Here is a 17,603-nt window from a genome sequence, read left to right on the forward strand (position 1 = left end):
ACCGATCATGACCTTACCGCCACAGGCCGGATAGTTGACCGGCTATCCGGACCCCCCACAACAACTCCTGCCTAAAGGTCATGTTTTAAACTCTTTAGCCAAGCTATGAGGTCTCCTATGAGTAACTCATTCCCCACCCGGGACAAATGAACCCCATCCCCCAAATACATACTGTCCCCTTTGATACAACCATGCGAAACAGAATGCAGTGTATTTGAACGAAACAATCTACTCAACTTGTTATTTATTTTCTTTACTGAATGATTCAGAGCAGAAACCGAAATAGCCCCCCGCCACACTTTCCGTGGGATCATATGGGACCATGCAATTGTGCACCCTGGAACTCTTCTTGCCAACCAACTTACTGTGGAAAGCATTGCCTCAAGAAGAAGTCGTCTACCAGTGGCCACCAAATCGTTGCCCCCAAGATGGACTATGATTATAGACGGCGGTGACCTTGTCCGCCCTAACAAACCCTCGAAAAAGGATTGAAACTGGTCAATACAGAGCCCGCCCCTTCCGTAGAAGGACACCCTGTACCCGTATTCCCCAGCCACGTGAATCATGTCACCTGCTTTGAATACGTCCGCGGCACGCCTCACGTATGAGTGGCCCACGACCCACACCTCCTTTCTCGCAGCCGGTGATGTCTGACCGCTGTTCCCCAGGTGTCGGGTCGACTGCACAGTCTGCCCCGCCTCGTAAGCTTGCGCAACTGAAAGCCAAACAAAAACAAGAAGCGTGAGTACATTATTACAGCTTCACAACATGTGCAACCGCACATACCTTTTATAACAGTTCGAGGACCAACGCCCCAAACGTTTTACTTCTTCTACACTCAGACCCCCGGCTGTAGCCTCAGTAGCAGCCCCTATCCGAAAGGAATGGGTCCCGAACTCGCCGGGGTTCAAGCCCGCGGCCGAAATCGACATCGCAAGCACCCGCTGGAACTGAAACCTCGTTAGTGGGGTGGCGTCAGCGTGTCTCAACAAGGTCCCCCCCCATGATGCCACCCTCTGCGCTAAATATTCCTCTACGCACACCACAGGGCACATGGAAGACCCGGGGATCCTCCTGAATGATTATGCAGTCCCCAATTGCACCCTGATCGGTTTTGGACCTAACAAACGAGACCGTCATCGTCTCCTCCCTGACCTGAATGTGCTCCCGGCACAGTCCCCCCATCGTATCCTGCTTGTTCTTCGCCACTAATTCGCTTACCCGCATAGCCCCATGGAATGCTAGCGCAAATGCAGCTCGGAATAACACTGCTTCGTACTGGGATGAACACGTTGCCGGGAGTACGGACAATAACAGGGTCAACCTATCCAGACCTATCGGGTGCCTCTCATCTACTCTGCGACCCTCAAGGCGTTGCCACCCACGTAGCGCTTTCTGCACCACAAAAGACGCTGTTGGGTCCTGGATCCCATGAGCCCTTGCCATAAAGGAAATGGCGGCCCGATGCCTCTGGGCCGTAGCTACTGATTTGCCTGCCTGATGTAAGACAGCAGAAATTTTACGACAAGCTATTCCTGTCCCCAAAGCTTCCCCCCAGCCGAACCCAAAAAGGACAAATAGGAACGGAACGCCCCTTCATATGCCTTCCTTGTCCTGGGTGCTAAACTCTCTCCCACGAGGTTTTGTAGTTCGGGGCACCGAGAGACCAGAGAGCTTCGGGAAAGGGTGCTGCCACCAGGTCCGCTGTGGGCAGAAAACCCCAGAAGGCCTGCATACGGAAACGAGAAAGCGCATCAGCCGCTTGGTTCCGTACCCCCGGGACATGTCTTGCCCTAAAGAGCACATTCAACTGCATACACAATAACACAATTTCTTTGAGCAGTCTCAGAATCCATTTGCAACGTGCTGCCTGACTATTGATACACTCAACCACAGTCATGTTATCAGACCAGAACACCACAGAATGATCCCGAAACCCCTCCGGCCATGTCTTCAAGGCCACCAAAATAGGGAAGAGTTCAAGGAAAGCAATGTTACTCGTCAGGCCGCACTCGTGCCACCATGACGGCCATTTTTGAGCCGACCATTGTGTACCAAATATAGCACCAAAACCTATACTCCCCGCCGAATCTGTCCAAAGCCCCAGCTCCTCGGAGGACACCGCCGGTTTGTTCCAGACAATTCGACCATTGAAATCCGCCAAAAATGCCAACCAAATGCGCATGTCCTGGCGAACCTCTGCCGAGAGCCTCGTGCGGTGATGTCCTTCCTTCAGGCCGACCATGGCTTGTGCAATCGAGCGGGAAAAGGGGCGTGCCATTGGCATCACTCTCAGGGCAAAATTCAACTGACCCACCACCTGTTGCAATTGATGCAGGTTTACTTTCGTTGCACGAATACATGTTTCAAGGGATATCCTGAATTTTAACACTTTTTTTCCCTGGGTAATCTAAAACAACCTTCTTCCGAGTCGAGCTCGATCCCCAGAAACTCGAGCAAAGTCGAGGGACCCACAGTCTTACCTGGCGCCAATGGCACACCGAATTGATTCATTAAGACACAAAATTCATGTAAAGCCTGTCCACACTCAGGATCCCCGGCTGCCCCCAAAAACAGAAAGTCATCGAGATAATGCATAACATGCTGAAAACCCGTCTTCCTTGTGAATACCCATTGCAGAAAACAACGGAACTTTTCAAAATAGGCACAGGATATCGAGCACCCCATTGGCATACATCTATCCATGTAATAGCGACCCTGAAACATAAAACCAAGGAGACGCTGATCGTCTGGGTGCACCGGGAGCAACCGGAACACTGACTCGATGTCTGATTTTGCCATCAGCGCCCCGGGCCCCAGGCGATTCAACATGGCAACGGCCTCATCGAAAGATGCGTACCGCACCAAACACACTTCCGGGTCTATCGCTTCATTCACGGAAAGACCACGTGGGGCTGACAAGTTTTGTATCAGCCGAAACTCACCCGGGTCCTTCTTGGGGACCACCCCTAGAGGGGAACAAACAAAGTTAGCAACCGGTGGCAAATCAAATGGACCGGCGACACGACCTCGAGTCACCTCCTTCCCAATCTTTACCTGTACCACCGCCGTATGCTGCAAGACCGACAGTTGATTCTTACAGTTTGCTACACCCTGAAAATCCCCCACTGGGATGCGGAAACCATATGAAAACCCGTTTCGCAACACCCCAGCGGAAGCATGATCCGGGTATTCGTTGAGCCAAGGAATCATTGCCATGGTATCAATCGGAGTAGGTAAAGGCGCCCCTCGGACTATTTCAGACCTGTTTGGCGCTTCCCCTACCACCGTTATCACCCGTTTTGGCTCTGCACATGGACTCAGGATGAGATGGCTGCCCACACCCCCCACATTCATGTCTGAACTTGCATGACCCCTGGGGCCTCGTACATTTTCCCCTGTTAAAATTCCAACAAATCCCCCTTTTTCCTGCGTTGCCACTCGACTTCGAGTGGTGCTCGTTACCTGCACCCGTCCGAAAGGGTGTCCCAGAGGATTGGCGGGTAAATTCACCCCCGTTACTCCCTGACAATGGCACTTTTAACATTCCTGAACTCTCCATTTTTTGCCATGAAACGGAGTCGAAACAATCCCAAGTCAGATCTGGGTCGTGCTCCTTAGCTTTTCTAAAAATATTGTCATAACAGAACCACTGATTGCCCCCGTACGATACGGAATACTCCATGATACGTGACTGATAAATAGGCAACTCGGTCAGCAACTCGGGCCTGCGCTCGCCCATGATGGAGGTGAAAATGCCCCACGCTCTGCCCCAAGTACCTATGTTTTCATCAACCTTAAAGGCGGCCATTTTTGCGCGCCAAACACTCGGATGCATGAGCTCCTTTTGGCTCTTAACATGCTCCATCTCGTAATGGTCGGTAAGCAAAGAAAAAATGTTCACATACTTATTCGCCCAAATCTTTTCCTTAACTTCCAGTGGAACATGCTGAGCCACCTTCTCCCTTCGCGAAGGTACAGACCCCTCCCCCGCGATCGGCAATGGCCGCTTACCTGGACCAGATGCTGCATTTGCCGCCGAACTTGGGCCTGTTGCATTTTCCGCCGCCGGAACTGGCGGGGTAACAGAAGATGGTGCCTTCGCGGCCTCTCTAGATTCCCGCAGTTGTCTCATTTTTGCCCGGGCGTCGTCAGCCGTGGTGCCCTTACTATCTTTTCCCAACCACGCTGCTAATTGCGCCGCTAACTCGGGAGGCATATCTTCCCCGGTCACGGGGGTGACCACCACGGGGATCGGATGCCCCTCCTTCGGAACCGGGGTTGGCTCCTCAAGTGGGGTATCGGGAACCGGGGTTTCCCCCCCAAGTGCCCCCCTTTTGGACCTCTTGCCTCTCCCACCAGGGACTACTCCTGGCAAAGCTGGTCCGATGACTCGCTTCGGTCCTCCCTCCCCGTTCTTAGCCGCCATCTGCTTCTTCAAATCGGCTACCTCCTTTATGAGCATGCGGAGCATCTGATCGGTACCGACCCGCTTTCCGACCTTCTTGCCTGGCATTCTCAACGAAGATATCTGCAAAACAAAAAGAAAGATTACAACGCTCAAAATTGGCTCTTCGTTCCGTCTCGGGCTCACGTGCAGCGGGGAGGTGCAGCTTCAGAGCACAGGAACAAGAGGATGCTTTCTTGGCTTGTTGCTCCTTTTATCCGTCTTCGGGCGGGCGTAAACCCGCCCCCGCCTGCCTCCGAGGGCGTGGCCGGCCGCGTCAGTGTCTAGGACAACCCACTCCAGGGCGGGAAAAGGCGCGCCCCGGCTACGCCGCTTCGGGCATACCAGCCGAGACTCGCCTCCCGCCCAAAATGGCTTCCCGGGGGGGATCGTGGTACTCCACCATACGTTCGGGGGGGACCGAATGGTCGCCCCTTTCCATACTGTTTTGTATGAGAATTCTCTGCCTCCCACCTCCTTTAGAGTTAACGTTCCAGCTAACCCTCATGTCACTATGTGATTGTTATAAAAACATGATAAACGGGCAAAATGATTTTAAAAATACTCATGATTATGGAGCTCATCCTACTCCACTAAGTCCCCATCAGGGTCCTCGGGGATAGATAGCATCCTTCACCTAAAGGTTTGATCCATTTGTCTCACTGGCACGGTTATGAACACATTGTATCATGTTCAGCATTACATCTGCCAAGCTCCAAGTGTTCTACCCGATAAGAAACAGAGCACTGTGTCTGTAAAATTCAAGTATGTCTAAACCAACTCAAATCTTGGCTTTGGAGAGAGCATGTTTGTGACCAGGCGTACCCCCAAATTGAAGTAGTCTCTGCATAGTTCAGCATCTTGTGTTTTTGATGTTTCACTATTGCAATCAACATTATGTTTCTGTTAGTTCTTCACACAGATAAGAATTTTTGCCCACTTTCTTGTTTTCCAGGGGAAACCGGATCAGGGAAGACCACACAAATCCCACAATATCTCTATGAATCTGGGATTGGCCGCCAAGGCATTATAGCTGTGACTCAACCGCGTCGAGTAGCTGCCATTTCACTGGCAACGAGAGTGGCGGAGGAAAAGAAAACCGAATTGGGAAAACTGGTATGACACCTTCTAAACATGATCAAGTATACTTATCTGAATCACATTCATATCAACCAGTAACAATAACTTCAAACTTTGTATGTGAACATATTTGAAGTTTACTCCACTTGTTGATGTTTACTGTTAATGCTTTGCTTACGTTAAAAGACAAGCAAATGCAAGAGGATGAGTGTTGAGAAATGATTTGTCATATAGATCCAAAATCAGAATTTACTGTTCATGAGAAATAGAGCTTGCTAACACAACCATGGCATGTATGTTGTGCTTCTGCCGTTCATAGTTACAAGGGAAAATAAATAAATAAATAAATAAACAAGGGGAAAGCAACCTGGGAGCATTCTTAAGAAGTTTTTTATCTGTGTACAAGCTGTATGTAAATTGTGTTTCTCCGTTCTGCTTTTCACAGTACACCCAAGCACTTCTTTATGCCATATTTTCTTTCTTGCAGTATTTGTTTAATCCAATTAGTCTATATTGCTAATCCTCACTCAGTCTCTTGCCGTTATCATCTCACTATCTACCTTTTCTGCCGTTATCATCTCACTATCTACCTTTTCTGCATCATCTGTCAGAGTGTTGAAAAGGACTTTACTGTTGACTGCTCATTTAAATGACTTCTAATTTGCCTGCATTTCTTTATTGGCCAGCCATTCTGTTAGTTACTCATTTTCTTCACAGATCCCTCTCCTTTTATCTGATTTCTCTCCGCTACACAAACAACATCCACCACTACAGAACGCTTCTGTTCAACCTGACCTTTTTGATTTGCATTCTATTGGTCTCCTTTCTAATTCATCATATATTTGGTAACCATCCAGAGTTGGATATCTTGAGAAGATCCCCAGTTCTTTAGTGTTTTCCAAAAATTGGTTGAAGTTAACTGGTGACTTATTCACTCATCTAAGTGCATCTGCTTACCTTACAAATATGCATTAGTTGAGCAGCAGCTTTGCATTACGAAGCCAGTGGCGTGAGTTCATGAAAGGGACAGGCATGCAGGGAGAGCTGACCTAGTGTTTGTAAAGTTTATGGCATAAATCTTCCAGTGCAACCCCAGTTTGTTAGAGGGACTAGCTTTGCAATATGGAAATAGTTGCCGTGGGTGGGGCTGTGATGACTTTATTTCTGTGTCCTGGATGATCGTTGCTCAGGTAGTCTAGAATAGGATGACGTTATCCAAGTTAGTGGTTTGCAAACATTTGAAGGCAGTGACCCTTTGGTTGTGGATGCGGTGGCAATCTGCCCTCATTGTTTGGTGTATGCTTTCTGTTTTTCTTTCTGGAAGCATCCAATCTAGAATGATAGATGTTCTGTTTGATAGCGAGTACACTGACAATTTCCTTTAGTAATTTCAAGCAGAGAATGATTACAACTCTTAAGTTGGATCTAGCCTTCACCAAAAAGGCAGTTCTTTCAGCACCATCATAAATTAAGAGGCTATGTTTTCTTCACTGGGCCTGCCAGTACAAGACCTCACGTATTTTGCACCTGTTAGAGGAAGAAACCTGAATGGGGATGCCAGCAGCAGCAACGTTTTTCACTTTTCAGTCTATACACATCTGTCTGCTTTAAGGTGTGTAGTAGGATGCTGGACAATCCAAAAGACAGAAGAGTGGTAATCTTTCTTTTGAGGCGGAAGACGATTATCTCTGATCTACAACCAGCGGTTCTATAGGTTATAAAAGTAAAATGATTAATTGCTGATTCTGAATAGAAGAAGCATAGAAGAAGAAACTACATTCACAAGTACAGATGTGTCTTAAGCTGAATATCTGCTGGAGGGTTTTAGAGAGAGAGCAAAAAGATTGTGCTGAAATGGAAGGCATGCATTTCCTTTGCATAGGTACGACCCTACACTGGATGACCCATAGCACCACACAGAGTGCTTTATGAGAGACCCTTTTGGATATAGGTAGCCAGTGGAGTTCAGCAAAGTGAGAAGAGAGCTCGTCAATTTCAGCAATTTCCTCTGGCCCCTGTTATATATAACTTGGAGTGTGTCAAGCAAATATTTGAGCACGTCCAGAAATAGAGCATTGACATAGTGAAGTCTAGAAAAAATGTCTGCATGAATGACAAGATGATAGCCGTAAAAAACATAGATGGGGAGCGTGTTTTGTCGAGTCCTGAGGAGGAGAAAATTAGCCTTATTGATCTGGGAGACAAAGGAAAGGTGAGAGTCATACAAGACATTGAGGTCACAGACACTGGAGACCAGTGTAGGCAGGTAACCTAGTCCAAAACTATCAGTACGGTGACATCGCCTCCATTAAGCGATAACCTGATGTCATTTAAGGCTGCTTGCTACAAGGCTTGAAAGTTTGGGGTTTATGAACCTTTCCAAAGTAAAAAAACATAGTTTGCCACAGGGAGCAGCGAATTAGAAATACATGTTTTCATACAACAAGCATCACTCAGACTTTCCTTAACATGAAGTAGTGAACTAACTGCATTTCCCAGCAATCATCTGTACAGAAAGTGACTTTACTGACATCTTGTATGACGTTTTTGAAAGAAGATGCCAGGCTAATGAATTTCACTGTCCAGCATATATCTCAACAGGAAGCCATCTCCCGATGCCCCAGCATTCATCACCACCAGAAGTGACATACTGCATTTCTCAGAATCCATTGCTACATTTCCCAGAATCCATCTCTGCAGGAGCTCACATTTTGAAATAATTTTATTATGTTGTGAACGGAAAACATATCGGGCAACTTCTGACACCGAAATAGCACTCAGATCAAAATCAGTGATTCATATATTTTGGATTTATAGATGACCGTTTGATAATTTGAGCAATTAATCGAGATCCCTGTATTCCCTTCATAGGCCCATTTCTTTTCTAATTTTCGACGGCATCCCTTGCCTTTATATATTGTGCGTTCTACCTGAATGCACCAATTTATCTCCTCCTGCAATTGTGATAGTGTGGGTATGTCTGTACTTCCCCCAATTACGAGCAATGTCTCATCGGGCTATAACAAGGGCTACGTTAAAGAACAATAGTGGGTGTATGCCCATAGTTAGGTGCCCCCCTTCCCATGGCTCTAAGGTGCTGTGGAAAGGCACCTCCCCACTTGTGTCCAAAATGGTTGGATGAGTGGACAGTCCCAGATACTGTGTTCAAAGGTTCTGCAATAGCAGCAATAGCCGCATCCTCGCAGACACATGTCCTTGTCAGCCCTACCCATTTGTGGCAATCTAATTCTGGTGAGGAATGTAGGATGAAGGATTTTCGATTGTACCAACCAGTAGCCAGCTTTGATGGCCACCTCGTAGAGGTATTGACACGCCTCCCTCAACTTCATCTATCAGGACCCCTAGGTCCACCTCCCATCGCCCAGCAAGCACATCCAGGGAAAGCTGGCAGCTGGCCACCAGTGTCCTTCATGCAAGGGAAATAGTGTGGCTCTTCCGAGGGGCGATGGTAGCCGAAACTCCAGCGATGCTTCGTCGGGGACTTCAAGTATTGGAAATGATGAGATGTCGCAAGCTAATATTGAGACTGTGAATCAGAGAAACGGAGCATACCTTGTGCCCCCACATATGTCCCCTTTTCGATATCCCAGTCATGTCCCACGGGTGCTTACGGTCCAATCCCCAGCAAGGCTTCCAGAAGGGCTGAGTCCCATAGTGGAGTCTCTAACATGAGCCTTCCCTGTCTTTCCATTTGATCGGGGGCAGGGAATTTGTGCCGTATTTTTATCACTTAGTCTGCCTGGGAAAGGTGTTGAGTGGCCTGTGTATTTCAGAAAGTTTCCAATTATCATCGGGGGCCCAGCAGTCTTCTGTCTGCTTTAGAGAGGGATTCTCCTGTGGGGCACACGCAAAGCCACTGAAAAATAGTAGTTGTGTGGCTCAATAGTACAGACAAAAGTCTGGGTCATTCATTGTATTGGTCTCTAGTTAGGACTTGCAATGCGGGGGGTTACTGCATCTCATTGCAGGCCCTGACCAGGGTCCCATACGATGCAATCATATACAAGGGATCTAGTCATTGCGTCCCCGGATTTAAAAAAAAATCCTTTGGGACTTCGAAAAGTGAATTCTGAAGTACATAGAGGTGGGAGAGTGTCCTCCATTGTCCTGTGTCCCTTCTATAACCGCCCAGGACTTAGCCTAGATTGTGCCTCAGGGACTCTCCAGGCGTCACCTGTAACCTGGATCTCCAATTATCGAATGTCCTTCAGGTACCACTGCAGCAAGTACTCCCAAGCCTCCGGAGGAGTCTAAGTAAACATGACCAATTTCTGTTAGCTGTTGCATACCCTTGAGTATTTACTGTATGTATTGAGAATTTCAAGAGTTCTGGAGACGGACTTTAGGAGATCGACTAAGTACAACATTAGCATTGTCCACATCGAGGGAGATAATATCCACCCAATCCGTTGTCCATGTTATTCCCTGGATCTTATTCCCTATAAACCAGGGGCTCTAGGGTGTGGGGAGAAAGCAGGCATCCCTGCTTTGTCCCACATCCTAGGTAAAAACTCGGCTAGAGAGCACCCGATTCGCCCGTACCCCGGCCATCAGCGTCGTATATAGCAGACATACCCAGGATACAAACTCTCTTCCAAATCCCCTCTTGTCTTGGATCGCCCATAGGAAGTCCCATTCAACTGATTCGAAGTCCTTCCGAACGTCATGGGCCGATAACACGGCTGGTTCTTTTACGTCGTGCCTGCAGGCAAGACAGCCAAAAAGTCACTGCATGTTATGACTGGTGGACCTCTCTCTCAAATTTATCAATCACTTGCATCAGCCTGTTAGCTAGGACCTTCCCTTGTATTTTAACTTCTGCGTTGAGTAGAGTGATAGGCTGTCTTGCTTTGCAGTCCCAGATAATAGAGGGTACCACTCTCCCACACAGAGGTTCAAACACGACGAAGCAATAAACACAACACTACCTGTAAAGGGATTTCACTTTATAAAATGAAGCACATCAAAGACTGTTCTCAAAAAAAGGCTTGCAGTTTTATTTATGTGACGCTAACTATCAGAAAGGCTTTCTCAGATGTCAAATCTGGGAAAGCCCATCTTATCCCACTCCACACTGGGAAATATACAACCGGGCTTAAGAGCCACAACAAACCGGGGTTCTGCCGAAGTAGATGCGTCCGTCCCCATTCGGATTCCAAGCCCAGTTTCTAAGTTGACAAACCCCAGCTTTATAGTCTCATAACGCACTAGAAGTTTCTGAGAGGCGTTCTGCTGTGCCAAGGAAACCTACTGGAATTGGCAACTTTCCATGCAAGCATTCAAAAGGCAAAGGAGTTCTCACGTTCCTTCTGCATTCTTACACGTTCCAGCTTTTATCTTAACAAAGCTTACGAAAGTCTCAGGGAGTACATTCATCAATCTCCAAAAGCACAGAAAACAAAGCAACCTTGAACGTGAATAACCTAAACAACTTGAATAATCTGGGGACCTCCCTTTGCGTGCAGTAAGCTCAAGCAAAACAGAGTCAGAATTCAAGATGACAAGAGGGCACGTCAAAGCCAATAGTAAGAACTTCATAATACTTCCCAGTGTACAACACAATAAACATTTGTGCACCACTGCCTATAGCATTGCATACCTCATCTCCCAATGTAACAACATAATGCACATTCGAGCACCACTGTTCATAACACCAATTCGAGACCAAGAAGTACATCCCGCACCTCTCTCATATGCTTTCAAATGCACATCCCACACGTTCTATTTTTAGCAAGGCGAATCTACTCTGTGACAGCTCCCACTCTGCTAAAACTACAAAGAAATTCAAAAGAAATCTTCAAGGCAAGGAAGGCACATGCAGGAAAAATGATGTAAATACCAAAAGTCAATTAAAATAATGGTAGTCACATGTCATCATGTGGTTTCAAACCATAGGAGTGTCACTAGCACTACATAACCCTATATAAATCACACTGCTTTGCGGGCCTCCCTTCCTTTTGTATCAGCACAATGGTTCTCAGGCCTTTGAGCAGGACTTTCTCCTTCCTAGCCACGTATAGCTTACAGAGTATCTGATCTGCCACAAAGTGGTTCACACATCTGAAAAGTTCTGGGGCGAAGAAATTGGGCCCCAGAGTCTTTCCTCTTCAGAGTTGTGGAATGGGCTCTTCAATCTCCTCTACCCTGATTTCCCTATCTAGGACTTGCAAGCCATCGCAGTCCAGTATCAGTGTAGCGAGATCATCCACGAACCCTTAGGAGGTCCGCTTTGGAGTGACCCATCCCACAGCTATAAAGTTCTGTCAGGTGGGCTGTGAATGCCATCACAGCTTGCCTGCTGTGTACTGCGGCTCCCGATCTCTATTTACAATGTGGTGTTTCTATCGCCTTGGCTCCACCCGAAGCGCTAATTAGGTAATCAGTTTCCCTGTTTTATGACCCACTTTTTAGAGTCTGTAGTTGAGATCGGTATTAAACCCTCCATTCTTCCTCCACCAAACTATGATATTCCCTGAGAACAGCAATGCAGTGCCAGAGGGCAGTAGAAGGTTGCATTGAGTATTCTCCCTCCTAGTCCATTAGTTGAGCTTCAAGATCAGCTACCTCTTTCCTGCTTCTTTCCCATGGAATATTAGACCTCCTCTAAGGACGGCCATGTAGGCCTCCCAAGTGGTTATGCCAGAGGACACCGGCCCAACATTTTCTTTGAAGTAAAGCTCTGTGACGGACATTAGGAACCTTCTAGTGTTGCAGTCTCTTGGTTCCAAAGGGTCTAGCCTCCAGTTTTCTCGTCCCCCAGCCCCCTGGATCACTCCCCCAGTCTGATGAATATTGGAGAGTAATCCAAAATGCCCCTGGGTAGATAGCTGGTGTCATTGGATCTCCCTCCCTCAATCTGGGGGTACCAGAATATTGTCTAAACTAGACATAGAGCCCACTGTCCCAGCGGAGAACGAGTAGAGGCCATCAGTAGGCTAGACTCCCACCAGATGTCCAGCATTCCCATAGCCAATAGCAGAGTATTCCTTCCACAATAACTCTGGTCCCACGTGATTCCCCATTCATTATACAGTTTAAGACCCACTACCCCCACCAACCTCCCTTCCCTCCATCCAACCCCATCGCCACAATGCCATGTTCATCTGTGTGATCTACAGTAGCCAGTCCCTGGCCGTTCGGAGCATGTCCCTCTTGAATCAAAGTAGAAAATACCATGAGGCAATTGCTAGTTCTCCATTCCATTCTCCCAGGATCGCCGAGTAGCAGCCCCCCTCACGCCCCCGTTTTGGTCCAGGATTTCCAAACCAGTATGGGAAGTGACTTCTTGACTAACATATACATGCCCCAGGAGCCCATGGAGAATCCTGAATGGTGTAGCAGTCCCTCGCCAGGAGTGCACAGCTCTTACCTACTAAGTGGGTCTACTGTAGGTGGATTATGTCCGGCTTCGGTCTTGCCAAAAAGCACAATACCACCCCTCTCAAGTTCACTCCACCATCCTGTTCACATTCCATGAGAGCAACATAAGGCCTAGTTTTCGCCCCTCAGCTGCCATTTCTCCCTGTAGTTTCAGGTGTCGGAAAGTAAGGACAGGACTGTCACAGCCAGCTCGTGTGTCAACAGTCATCTCTCTGTTGGGGATGGTGAGGCACAAAGGAGTTCCCTTGCTGCCTACCCTGGCTAGGCAACAAATGCCCAGCCAGTCCATGGCCTCCTCTGGTGAAGCCCAGAACCAGGCTTTGCCCCATCTAATATCCAGTTTTGCAGGGTATAACATAGAGTACTGCAGGTTGAGTTTTCTCAGTTCCTGTTTTACCTTATCGAAAGACAGTCATCGTGCCTCTACCTCCTGCGTAAAGTGAGGGAAGTCCACGCCCTTAGCTTTTCAAAGAGGAACAGGTCCTGCTGGTGGGCCGGTTGTAGTACGGTGTCTCTATCTTTAGAGTTGAGAAATTTAGCTATTATTGACCTCGGTCAGGTACTGGGTTTCGGCTGGACCCCCGCTACTCGGGGGCTGCTCTGCCAGGAATATAGGGGAGAACTCTTTGGTGCTCACCCTGGTGGATAGTAAGTCTTCAGTGAATTTCCCAAGATCTGTTCCCTCTGCTTTTTCTTGTAGCTCCACGAAGCAGACTTCTTGTGGGAGAATCTGCCCTCTGCGACTTCGGCCCTGGTGTGAAGATGTCTGGTGACTTCCTTTATTTGGCCAGCTTCTGCTGTCAGGGTTTTGATGGGCCCCGAGTGGCGCTTCAAGATGGCCTCTGCTACAGTCACACACTCTGAGATCTTCCCTGATGTCCACCCTGATCAAAGTGAGAGTGGGGCACTGATAGTCCCCGGCTGAGCCACCTGTGTCTGTTGGGCAGTCCATTTCGTCAGCGCTCCTGTATGCATACTTCCCAGCATATCCACCTGTGGCCATGGGCGGTGGGTCATTAAGTGGAATATCTGTTAGGGGCACCAGTCCTCACTAATGACCGTCTCTGTAGAGATAGTGGGTGGTTGGGGGTGGAGAAAGTGCTATTTGAGCAGTCCACGTCAAGCCAGTGGGAGTGCCAATGAGTTATAGAAAAGTCCGGCCGCCATCTTGGGCATTCTGCTCCACGGAGGATAGGATGATTGCAGGAGTTCAAGTCTCACCAGTAGTCTCCTTTCCTCACCTTCCACAGCCGGTTGCTGTGTTTGGCCGGTCCCCGGAACATTGGAAGGTTACAGCTGCAGCTCATATGGAGCGAGAGCACTCTCGGCGGGCATCATGTTGTATCGGCGTCCTAGCCATGCCCATCCAGAATCTGACATCATTTGTTGCCATCTGTAATTTCTTGTTTCTTTAGCTAATTTAGTCCACACTTTAGGGCCTATCGCTGCCTGAGCCTCTCCAGCTAATGGCAGACACAGGCAAGGGCCTCAAACTGCTATTACCTAGGTTATGATGCCTTGCTCCAGATAAACCAACTTTATCTCTTGCTTCACATTTCGCACCATTCGCGTTCTCGCAGCCAAACCACTCAAGCACATTCACTGTGTTTGAACACTGATGAGTCTAACCTCATCCACATACCTTTCGCTAAATCAAAGACCCCTGCCACAACACACTCCGTTGATGTTTATTAGGTCACACTGTAGTCCTACGTACTCAAAACAACCCCAACATTATCACACAACTAAACCTAGATTGTCTTCATCACTGAAACCTCATTCACTCTGCTCTCCGTGAGTACATTGCAGAAATCCTCATCCATGATAGCTTTCACATCTAACACCTAGACCGCACACTCAAAACAGGAGGGGGACTTAGTCATACACAGGACATTCTCGTCCTACACTCTTTTTGTGAATTTATTTTATTGAATGTTACATATATTGGATGGGCTCGCTGCATTTCCAGAAGGGAGAAGAGTTGCAATGCAAACAGTAACAAATAAAAATGTTACAGGGGAGAATGGCAAAACTACACAGGAGGTAAATCACAATATTGTCAATGCAGTGGGTGAGTTAGGGACCCTGGTACAGGAAGGGAAAGGGGCGCAAGAATAAGGACCGCAGAGCGATAACATGTAGCCCACATGGTTGTCCGGTATTTAGCAGTTAATTATGACAAAGCTAGAATCCTAGGCAGTTGGACAAGGGATGCAGGAGTATAACAGTAGTAAGGCACGTTGCCTGCTGCGTGGGAAGCTGTGTAAGTAGTTGAGAACTAGATAGGGAACCACTGTCACTAGTGCGATTTATGCCCCCAATAACAACCATTCACAGTTTCTTGATGGCCTCTCCCCACATTGGTGCAGATCCTGTCTGCCCATTGTATATGGGGTGGTGATTTCAATTGTGTGCAAAACATTGGACTCGATAAGGCAACGGGGAGCCAGGCAATCTTATGTCATTTTGCCTCTTGGATCAGGGACAACCCACTCTGACATGTGGCGTAGTATGCATCCCGACAGTTTAGAATTCTCATACTACTCTCTTCTGCATAATCTGCACACCATCATCGACCTGTTGTTTTGTAATGAAGCTATGGCCTTCTGTGTCATGAACACAGAATATTTACGGGAGAAGCCATCAAGCCATGGGGTAGACGCTCTCGTACCATAATCCACCTAAGATGATAGTGCTCAATTGTTCTTGAGCTAGATTCGATCTCTTCATATACCAACACTTGCTGAGTTTGCAAGTGATGTCACATACAGCTTTAGTAGAGTGGGGTGCAGTGCAGATACTGTTGTATGTCGATTTAGATTCCATATGAATTTCTTTGATTCATGCCCTTATATAGGTACATTTCACATTGCCCGTATATAGGCATAGATATCCAGTCCTTATTTAGGCATAGTCCATTCTACCCAAATACAGGCATGGCTACTTCTATCCGTTCATGTACGTCACAACGAGTTCTTGGAAAACCAGACTCTTAAGCCGTTAGGGGCTTCCCCTTGCTTGGATATTGATTTCTCCAAGAACTCATTTATTATGCATGAACATCTATTCCTGGGGTTCATTCATGAAGTTCATATGCCCGACTTTACGTCAATACTGGCATTAGTAAACACCTTCATGGTATAAATATACCTTCACTTGCTATGGCAAAGCACGGTGGCTCGGTGCAGTTCGACTACCTACTTGCACAACGCAGCTCGCTACAGCAAGTACCGAAGGAAGCCAACTATCCATCTGACGCACTGACTAGTCGCTGTCATCCTCCTGCCGAGAATCCAGCTCCAGTGTTTCTGACTCCCCTTGAGGGGTGTTGGGGAAATCGAGTCCAGAGAAAGAGATACCAATCTCTCTCATTCTAAGGTATGGAGCGGATTAGAACCTAGAGAAAACCTTTGGCAATTCTTGGCAAAACTAAACCTATGCTAAACCAGCACCTACTTCTTCCCTTGTACTAGACCTAGGTTAGGTACACTGGGGTAGGCGTATTTTAGAAGCACCAATTGAGTATTTTAGCCTGTGTTATTTATGTTTGCATTTTTATATATGTCATAGCAACAGACAATGCTATTACAGTATTATTTTATATTACTGTTTACGCATTATACTTTGCATTCTGTCTAACGATTGTAGCACTTCATATCTTTTGCATGAGAAAGAAGACTGTTCAATAAACCCTTTTTATTGAAACACCCATCTCTATATTTCTATGCAACTCTGTAGAAATGAAGCATGCACGATTGACTGAGTGAAATAGTTATCTATTGTTTCCACGAAGATATTGTTCCGGTTCTAGGGGAAAAAAGTTGTCATGTTTATGCGGTTGTCAGAGATTAATCTCTTCTTGTTTATTCAAGAAAGTTTCTAGTGACCCTTGAGCTAGCTGGCACACAAACAATTAAGTTTAATATACTCAATAGAGACATACTGACCTCAGTCCTATGTCAAAACTATAGTGTATAATATTCCAATGCGCAGAGCCTATTGGGAATATAGGAACTACACTACAATACAGTTACAGAACTGGAGGCTATTGAGCATCCAAGTTTTTGTTGTAAATGGGGAGCACAGAATTCTAATTAACCCTGAGGTTAATCGTTTTCACACAAAAGGTGTTTTGGCATTCTCTGATAAGGATCCCACCTTTCACTGCTCTCACCTATCCTTTCTCAGCTCACTTAAACCTCTTGCCAAACAGAAGTTTAATCTGCTAGAAGAAGTAGATTGTAGAATGAGTGCCTCATGCAGAGTATTATTCAGAGTATTTAGGCCCAATACAACTGGACTTAATAATAAAAAAAATGGGGAGGGATGGACAACTTACCAAGGTTTTCTCTCTTGCTTAAAAAACCCTCATACACGCATTGAAATCGATGGCGGTATATCTTGGTTCTCCGCCTGTAATAATGCGCTAGTGCATCATCATCGGGTCTTTATTTGTAGTATGCATGCCTCAAGCCTGAGGCAACCACTGGATACGCTGTAGTGTCCAGAGACCATTGTTACACAGTGCTCATAGGTGAAGTGAGTTAAAAAATCTTTGCTCACCCCAAAAAAACTTTTAATTCATAAAGGATGAGAAAAAATTGTTAAAATTAGTGATGTATAGATATGGATCGTGTAACTAAATCCATACATACAATTGTTTTTTCAATCGACA

The 17,603-nt window shown here is 46.8% G+C and overlaps 1 protein-coding gene across 1 annotated transcript in view; it reads left to right on the forward strand.

Moving 5' to 3' along the window:
• The window catches only part of DHX33 (DEAH-box helicase 33), a 153,267-nt gene that overhangs the window by 20,996 nt on the left and 114,668 nt on the right, over positions 1–17,603 (forward strand). The window contains exon 2 of the mRNA XM_086950277.1: positions 5,403–5,563. Coding sequence (XP_086806403.1) covers positions 5,403–5,563 — 161 coding nt within the window. The remainder of the gene's footprint in view (positions 1–5,402; positions 5,564–17,603) is intronic.

Source organism: Lissotriton vulgaris, unplaced genomic scaffold (assembly GCF_964263255.1).
Source record: "Lissotriton vulgaris unplaced genomic scaffold, aLisVul1.2 SCAFFOLD_686, whole genome shotgun sequence".
NCBI classification, from domain to species: Eukaryota; Metazoa; Chordata; class Amphibia; order Caudata; family Salamandridae; genus Lissotriton; species Lissotriton vulgaris.